The 8,843-nt window shown below is 51.3% G+C and overlaps 2 protein-coding genes across 5 annotated transcripts in view; one reads left to right on the top strand and one right to left on the bottom strand.

Annotated features, from left to right (window-relative positions):
• DNAJC17 (DnaJ (Hsp40) homolog, subfamily C, member 17) overlaps window positions 1–986 on the bottom strand; it is a 29,238-nt gene extending 28,252 nt beyond the window's left edge. For 2 of the 3 annotated variants that reach the window (XM_008570246.1, XM_008570245.1), the window contains exon 1: window positions 876–963. In XM_008570246.1, the coding sequence (XP_008568468.1) occupies window positions 876–953 (78 nt within the window). In that variant the 5' untranslated portion in view covers window positions 954–963. Of the gene's footprint in view, window positions 1–875 lie in introns of all 3 variants that reach the window. The other variant, XM_008570247.1, reaches the window with a different exon arrangement.
• A 271-nt stretch (window positions 987–1,257) lies between these two features.
• ZFYVE19 (zinc finger, FYVE domain containing 19) lies at window positions 1,258–7,928 on the top strand. Of its 2 annotated transcripts, XM_008570243.1 has the most exons (11): window positions 1,258–1,311; window positions 2,582–2,703; window positions 2,871–2,924; window positions 3,241–3,359; window positions 3,459–3,604; window positions 4,078–4,186; window positions 6,018–6,227; window positions 6,668–6,747; window positions 7,041–7,139; window positions 7,268–7,395; window positions 7,474–7,928. In XM_008570243.1, exons 1-11 carry the CDS (start codon window positions 1,258–1,260, stop codon window positions 7,550–7,552), a joined length of 1,200 nt encoding a protein of 399 aa, XP_008568465.1. In that variant the 3' UTR covers window positions 7,553–7,928. The 2 variants fall into 2 exon arrangements, with proteins under 2 accessions (XP_008568465.1, XP_008568464.1); XM_008570242.1 differs by lacking the exon at window positions 1,258–1,311 and having other exon boundaries at window positions 2,618–2,703; window positions 7,268–7,361; window positions 7,474–7,555.
• The last annotated feature ends 915 nt before the right edge of the window (window positions 7,929–8,843 follow it).

Raw genomic sequence — 8,843 nt, forward strand, 5'->3', positions numbered from 1 at the left:
TGACAACACCAAGCCAAGGGTTGAGATCCCCTTACCGGTCATCTTTTTATTTAAAAAAAAAGAAGAAGAAGAAGAAGAAGAAGAATAGAATAGATTGGAAGGAGAGAAAGTTGGCAGGCTACTCCAAACATTCAGTTGGAAGTCGATGGGGGCTTGGGCTGGTGTGGTAGTGGTGGAGACGGAGATAATGAACAGATTTGAGAATTATCTAGGAAGTTGACTCATTAGGACCTTGTGATGGACTAGATGGCAGGGGTAAGAGGACAGAGAGGTATCAGGAATGATTCCTTGATGATAATACCAAGTTCCAGGGTTCAATCGTTTGTACAGGCCAGCATCAAAAAAATACAAAAACAAACAAACAAACAACAACCCCCAGAAACAACAACGACAAAAGAATGTCTCCAGGTCAATAAGCTAAAATGGAAAAGAAAACAGAGACAGCAGGGTCATAGGTCGCACCGCCGAGGGGGCATGCGCAAGAAGCGAAGGTGCCTTGGGATCTGACCATTCTTCGGTCCTAGACTCTAAGTGGAGTTTAATTAGCCTGCAGGAGAGACTGAAAAGAAGCAACTCCAGCCACGCTCAAGAAAGAAGCGGAATCGAGGGTGAGACTGCGCAGGCGCAAAGAAGAGTTAGCTAAGTTTCCTTCCCAGGCTCACGCCGCGGCCTCTCTCTGATAGAGCCACAGGGAGAGCACAGACACCCGGCGCGAAGAGCCCTCTGTGCCCACCTTCTGAGGCCGTCGGGCCGCCCCTCTCGCCCAGCCCAGAGTCCAGCAGAACCTGGAGGGCGGTGCCAGCCTCGGGCGAGGCGTCGGGACAGGAAGGGCCGCCAGGCTGCTCAGGACCAGCCTTCCTCGCCACCATCCTCACCTCTTTGTCCGCCGCCTTCTCTTCGATGCCTAGCAGTGCGTACAGGTCCATCTGTAAGAGCTCCTTGGTCACCGCCATGGTTCCAACCTGATTAGCTTCGTACTACAATTCCCAGGAGTCTAAGCGTGCATGCGGACGCCGGCTCGGAGCCGGCCGACTGGCGCTTGGCCCCCTGGGAATCGTGGTGCTGTGTGTCAGGTTTGACTGACTCTGAGGGAGGCGGGCAGTCGTGAATGAACTACGACTCCCAGCAACCCCAGCTTCCGCCGCAGCCGGAACGCGCGAGTGGGCGTGGAGGGCGGGGTGGGGTGGGAGTCCAAGGGGCTGTGGGCCTGGTCGGCGAGATTTCAGCTCTGCCCGATCCTACCGCGCTGGAGCCACGATGGAGAGTAGGTGCTACGGCTGCGCTGTCAAGTTCACTCTCTTCAAGAAGGAGGCGAGTCTTCTCTCCCGAGGGCTAGAGGGCCAGGGAGGACGCGGCATGGAGGGAAAAGCACGGGACTGGCAGTCCGACGACTTGGTTTTACGGCCGCTTTCTAGCTGTACGGTTTTGATGAAGCCATTGAGCCTGTTTCCTTTTCTGTAAAATGGGACTAATACTCCCTTGCTCTCGGAGTTGATGTGAGGGTGCAGTGAGGTTCTGAAGGTTAAAGTTTTCTGTAAGCTCTAAAGCGCGCTGCTGTTGGTTTTGGAAAGCTACGCTTTTCTGTCAGCCCAGTGTAGCAACTGGCTGTTTCACCCTGCTCCTCCGCAGCCCGGTCTTATTTAATACCCTGTGACAACTGTCCATCACACCGTGCCCGTTACTCTCTCTGCTCTCAAACCTTCCGCATCCTGCAGGCTGCCCGTACCCAGGTCTCTTGGGTTAAATTACCATACTTCCCCCTACCCCCAGGGCTCATGCATAGACTCCTGTGTCCTCAGCACAGATCTGCCAAGTTCCGCTGGTAAACTGCAAGCTTTCTCTGCCTCATTTGTGACCAGGGCATCCGACAAGGAGATGATGAGAACCAGATGGGATGAATTAACGGCACGTTGGGAGGCAGGACGTATAGCACTTAGAAACTTGGATTTTGGAGTCAGGGTTCAGATTTGAGCTCTGCTGTTTAATTAACGGGGTGACTTTGGGGAGTCATGTAACTTCTTTGGCCCTCTCTAAAAAAGGGATAAAAATGGAATAATGGTGGGCATCAGGATTACGTAAGATAATGTGTGTAAATTGTGAGGACGAAATCAGATGATGAATGCTAAGTACTGAGTTTAGTGCCTGGCACACAGTAAGTGCATAATAAACAGGCTATTGTTATCATCCCATCCTGAGCCACGCCGCTCTCCATCTCTGCCAGAGCAGAGAAGGCATGGACTCTGCATTCTCTCTGATTCTCCTTTGTTCAAGAGTCAGTGACCTGAAGCAGAGGCTTTACCTATCTGTCTTCTACACCCCTGTGTCGGGGAATTGAAAACAGGGTAGAAAGGATGGAATTTTGCATGAAGCTTTATTCAGTTTGAATAAGAGATTGGAAATGGAGGAATTGCTTCACCCTCCGCCCCTGTCTCTCCCTAGGCCTTAGGGTCCCCACTCCTCTTCCTCCTCCCAGCAGCTGGTCACAACTTCAGTGTCTTCTCTCTGTGTTCTCGGAGTGTCCCAGGGAGGAACCCACAGGGACGGGTTAGACGTGGATCCTCCTGCTTCGTGTTTCTTATAGTACGGCTGTAAGAATTGTGGTCTGGCCTTCTGTTCCGGCTGCCTTAGCTTCAGTGCAATGGTGCCTCAGACTGGGAACAAACAACAGAAAGTCTGCAAGCAGTGCTATGAGGTCCTGACCAGGTGAGAGGCAGGCGTGGGTGAGGGTTCAGCCAATATGGCAGTGAGCATCCGGCCAGCTTTCGCAGCCTTGTTTTCTGTGGCTTGAGGTCAGCCTAGGAAGTGTTTGGGGTGGGGGTCACTGACTGATGGGATCACAGGACTCCTGACACTGGATGTCTTCTCTATAGAGGATCTTCTCCTGCCAATGCCTCCAAGTGGTCACCACCTCAGAACTATAAGAAGTAAGTACTGAAGAGAAAGTGACAAATAGGGATGGGGAAAGGACAGGGAAGCCATAGGGTAAGACTCTCTTCCTAGCTTCTAGATCAAATGAGCGCAGAGTCAGAATACCCATCTGTCAGGCTCCTGACTGCCCTTTTGGGCTCTGAAAGCTGGTCAGCTGGGTTGGGCTGCAGGGTGACATGACTGAGGGCAACAGAAGATTGCCCCTTGGAGGGCTCTCTAGATACCCAGAAATGATTCAAATGGGAAACAGTGAGTGGGTGCCTTCATCCCGCTTCTGCCTTATTCAAGAGCGACTATCTCATATCTTGCCAGGCGTGTGGCAGCTTTGGAAACCAAGCAGAAATCCAGCACTTCCTGGAGCCAGGGACTAACCCAACAAGACCAGGTCATTGCTCAGCGTCTAGCACGGCTCCGCCAGGAGAACAAGCCCAGTGAGTGGGGGCAGGCACAGTGGCTTAAAAGACACAGTCCAGGGCTTCTGGGACTGGGATTCCTCTGGCCCTTACGAGACTACCCTATGCCAATTGCAGAGTCAGTGCCCTCACAGGCAGAGATAGAAGCACGGCTGGCTGCACTTAGGGATGAACCTCAGGGTTCTATCCCTTCCACCCAGGAGATGGAGAGACGGCTTGCTGCATTGCAGGGCAGAGTTCCTCCTTCTCAGACCCACCAGCCGGTGAGTGCTATGGCTTGAGAGAAAGGGGTTCATAGGGCAAGGACCTGGCAAAAGCCCAAATATGTGTACAGTTATATACTTTGCAGAAGTTGGCAAGCACTCCCACCCTTTTTCTTTTGCAGCTGGCCAGTATGGGGATCCAAACCCTTGACCTGGTATTATAATACCGTGCTCTAATCAACTGAGCTAAATGGCTAGCCCAGACTTCCCACCCTTAGCTCCTGATCCTCAGGCCTACTGCTAGGCCAAGGAATGAAGGACAAGCAGCAGGATTGGGTGGGGCAGGAAAGAGTGGACCCCCAGTCCTACTGGGGACTGCCAGACCTACTTGATTATGGGGGCCCTGGATTCATCCCCTTTCCCCAGACTTTGAGAACTCCTCAGCATCCACCCGACCCAGACTGCTTCTGGGCCTTATGGTGTGGCTTTCTCCCCTACTCCTGCTCCCCACTGAGGTTCCCTCCTCTGGACAGGCACATCAGACACCAGATACCAGGACCCAAGCACAGCAGACACAGGATCTGCTAACACAGCTGGCAGCTGAAGTGGCTATTGATGACAGCTGGGAACGAGCAGGCACAGGTAACCCCTCCACTTAGCTCCCCCAGGGACCTGGCCTACCTTTTTCCCCCAGATGGAAGAGGTTTTGCTCTCTACCCTCTGGCAGATGAGTGTAAATTAGAATAATCAACATTATAAGAGCTACCAGCACAGGTAACCCCTCCACTTAGCTCCCCCAGGGACCTGGCCTACCTTTTTCCCCCAGATGGGAGAGGTTTTGCTCTCTACCCTCTGGCAGATGAGTGTAAATTAGAATAATCAACATTATAAGAGCTACCGTTTATTGAGTGCTTCCTCTAAAGGGAGCCAGTGTAAGCTTAGTGGTTAGGTGTGTGGGCTTTAGAATTCAACAGTGGTTCCCAGTTCTGCCACTTACTAGCTCTATGACCCTGGGCAAGTTACTTGACCTAAGTCATACTTTTCTTACCTGTAAAATGGAGGTGTGTATGGTAAAACCTACCTCATGGCGAAGTTAGGAGGAGTAAATGAGATAATCTAATTAGCGCTTGGGAACTTACCTGGTCATAATAAGTGCTCAGTGAATGTTTTCTGCAGTGATGATGATTATAATGATCAGGAGAAAGAAGAAGCTATTTAAATCGAAATTTAATTAAAATTAAATAAAATTTAAAATTCATTTTCTTAGTGGTACTAGCCACATTCAAGTGCTTAATAGCCACATGGGCTCATGGCTACCATTGTGGAAAGCACAGACATAGAACAGGATATGGAATGTTTCCATCATAATAGAAAATTATATTGGACAGTACTGTTTGAAGCCTTCAGAGCAGTGATTCTCAACCAGGGATGATTTTGCCTCACCCCTTCCCCCTGGCCCCTAGGGTACTTTTGACAATGTGTGGAGTCTTTTTGGTTGTCACAATTCAGAGGGTACTACTGGCATCCAGAGGGTAGAAAACAGGTATGCTGCTAAATATCCTACAATGCACAGGATAGCTCCCCACAACAAGAGTTATCTAAAGTGTCAATAGAACTAAGATTGAGAAACCCTGCTTTAGAGACACAATCTCATTTAATATCCTCAATAATCCTATGAGGTATATACTATTGTTATCCTTATTTATAAATGAGGGAACTGAGGCTTGGTGAGCTTAAGGAACTTGACTAAGGTCACACAGCTGTTAAGTGGCAGAGCTGGAACTTGAACCCAAAGAAACTCGAAGCTGAAAGTGCCCATGTCAGAGCCACACCCACTCTGGTAAAATTCTTCCCACCCAGTGATATACAAGATCTCTGCTTCCTTCATGTGCTCTCTGTGCTACATCCATGAAATGCAAATTCCAGCCCTGAAAGACAAAGAGACTGAGCCTTGGCCTCCCATATCCTGATCCTTAGGGCAATGATTCCCAAACCGCAAACCGTGGGACACCCACTTTAAGGGCAGCATGTTGAAATATCAGGTGGGTGGGGATGTATGTGGTTGAAAAAGACAAAGATAAAAAAAGATAACTAGAAAAAGATAACTAGATTTTCACATGTGGAACAATGGAGGAAATACTAATTTTATTTGTGATATAAACCGTAAGCACTAGTGCTGAGCAAAAAAGGTGATGATCTTTGGTTAAAAAATACTTGAGAAATAGGACCAGCCCGTGGCTCACTTGGGAGAGTGTGGTGCTGATAACACCAAGTCCACGGGTTCAGATCTTTATATAGGGATGGCCAGTTAGCTCACTTGGGAGAGCGTGGTGCTGACAACACCAAGTCAAGGGTTAAGATCCCCTTACCGGTCATCTTTAAAAAAAAAAAAAAAAAAGTTGAGAAATGAGCTCAGTGGCTTCTGAGGAGAGATCTTGGAATGTCTCTGCCTCCCTAACTGCCCCCCTTCCAGCTGCCTCTCTCCAGAATGACCTCAACCAGGGTGGCCCAGGGAGCCAGAGCACTAATTCCAAGGAGCAGGCTAGCTGGTCTGTGGAGGAGGAGAAGAGCAGGCTGCTGGCTGAGGCAGCGGTTGAACTGCGAGAGGAAAACACAAGGCAGGAGCGGATCCTGGCCCTGGCCAAGCGTCTGGCCGTGCTGCGGGGACAGGACCCCGATAGAGGTAAAGGCTGGGGAACCGCCCCTCACTCATGACCATTGTTCAAGGCCTCTCCAATTCAAGTATTCCCTGCCAGGGCTGAGTCAGATGCTGGGGTCCCTGTGCCCAGAGATCTGTCGAGCCTTGCCCAGAGCCATGAGGAAGGTACCGCAGTGGGTGAGGAATCAGTGGCAGCTGTCAGGAGGCAGGGTGACTTTCAGTCCGTTTGGGCACACTGAGGCTTCTGTTCCCCCCCTCCTCAGGGCTTCAGTGATGGCCCTGCCCTGCATGGGTGGGGCAGGGAGGGACAGGATTTGGTCAGAGTGGATGAAGAAGCTTCTCAGCTCTGGAACAAGTGCCCCTGGAACCAGTTCCCCAGTTCCAGGAGGCAAGGCAACAGCCATTCAGATGAAATCTCTCCTCCTTACTCCTCCTTCCCCTGTTCTCATCTCTCCCTCTTCAAGTGACCCTCCAGGACTATCGCCTTCCAGACAGTGATGACGATGAGGATGAGGAGACAGCCATCCAGAGAGTCCTGCAGCAGGTGGGCCCTGGCTTATCCACCTGACCACCTCTTGTGCTGTCTCTGCCTCATTGCCCCACTACCTGCCTGGCACTGTTCACCCTGCCTCCACTCTAGGGCTCCTGTTCTAGTTGGGGCCCCACTGTCCCTGTGACCCAGACCTGCCCCCTGGTCTCCTGAGTTGGGGAATCATCAGCCACAGGCAACAGGTGAAGGAATATGAATTGAGAAGCTGAAACCACAGAGTATAGAAATACTGGGAGAGGGGCCCTGGGCCTGGAGTGGGGAGTGGCACCTCTTCACCCTGTCCACAGCTCACTGAAGAAGCTGCCCTGGATGAGGCAAGTGGCTGTAACATCCCTGTGGAGCCGGCTCCCAAACCCCGGGCCCAACCCTGCAGGGCAGAGCCTGAGGTGAGAAAAGCCCCAGACACGACCCTCAGGCTGCCCACAGCCTTCTCCCTGCCTGGCTGACTGCTCCTGCAGCAGCCCCCAGACCCCATCAGGTACCTTACTTCCCCATACCTCTCTGGCCCCTGAAGGCCCAGGACATGGCCCTCAGGATGGAGGCTGAGGAAGAGGAGCTCCCCTGGTGCTGCATCTGCAATGAGGACGCTACCCTGCGCTGTGCTGGCTGTGAGGGAGACCTCTATTGTGCCCGCTGCTTCCGGTGGGTGCAGGTAGATTATTCTGTGGGAGAGTTTGAGGGTTGCCTGGGATCCCTGACCCACATCCCTTTGCTCCACAGAGAGGGCCATGATACCTTCGAACTTAAAGAGCACCAGACATCTGCCTACCAACCCCCACGTGCAGGCCAAGAGCACTGAGGAAACCCTGGTCCTGGAAAGGCAGTCCTACAGGCAGTCCCCCAGGCTGGGGCACCTCACTCTGGGCCCAGCCTCAGGGCATCTGATGGGAGAGCATTTCAGACTATACTGATGATGGATACTCTTCTTCCTGAGCCTTGCTGTCTCTGGAAAGTTCTCCATTCATTTGATGAAAGTCATCATCAAAGATGATTACCGGAAGAGCCAGAGGGAAGGAGTAGGGGCCCTCCTACTAGAAAAGAATCCCAGATTGGAAGTAAGAGGCATGATGGGAAAGACCAGACTGAATCTAAGGATGAGCCCTGTAATCCAGCTCCAGGTCCAGGATCCTGTCTTGGCACTGAGTGGATCTAATAAATTATGTTGATTCATTGGGCCCAGCGTGTCTTTTCTCTTGAACCTTGTGGGCCCTGAGCCTGGGCCCTGTGAGAGATGGCAAGAGCAGAGGAGGGTATAAGTGCAGCCCTGTAGAATGAGAGAAAAGGTTGAGCCATTCTGTAAGCTTCTCCAGGTAGAAACAATCCTACCCATCCTGGTGGCCTCGTACAAAATCAGCATGAATATTCTCAACTGAACTGTGCTTCCTGCTATGGGCAGCCTAGGTTAGCCACCAGGCCCCACCATCTTGGATCTCTTAGCCTCTATAATATTCAAACAATGCACGCAGGAACAATACATACATAACCTGCTTCCTGCCTTACTTGAAAAAGACCCCACCTCCCAGGGCTTCTGTCCCAACCTGCCTGCCATTTAGACCTGGTATCTGTCTTCCAGCAAGTCTCCTGACCCAACCCCTGGCCTCCCAGCCGGTACCTTTACACACCTCTGCATAGCCTCTGCTTTTTCTCTTCCTGCCTCTGGCTGGAACCAACTCAAGAAAGAGTCCTCAGCCTGAGGCCTCTTAACATCGTTTGTGGGTGGAAGAGGGTTTAGTGTCTCTGAAGCCACCAGATCCAGCTAGGTTTTTCCTATTACCTCCCCTCTGGAATTTCAAACTAGTCTTCGCCACTTGGGCCTCTCTTGTTAGCGAAGTCAGGATGCTGTGTGTTTTAGCCAAATATCCTCTGCTTGGCCTCTGGGCTTTGCTAGATTGTGATCTTTTTGAAGTAGAGCTGTGACCTTCATTTTTAAATTCTCAAAGCCTGTTTGGATGGATGGATGGACGGACGAGGTGTGTGGGCACAGCTTAGTGACTTAGGATGTCGGCCTTCCAGTGTGTCACTTCCCCCTCCCCCTCCCCGTCCCTCAGCACAGATATCTTCCACTCTTTTTTTTTTTTTTTTTTTTTTTT

The sequence above is a fragment of the Galeopterus variegatus genome, unplaced genomic scaffold, assembly GCF_000696425.1.
Source record: "Galeopterus variegatus unplaced genomic scaffold, G_variegatus-3.0.2 Scaffold583, whole genome shotgun sequence".
NCBI classification, from domain to species: domain Eukaryota; kingdom Metazoa; phylum Chordata; class Mammalia; order Dermoptera; family Cynocephalidae; genus Galeopterus; species Galeopterus variegatus.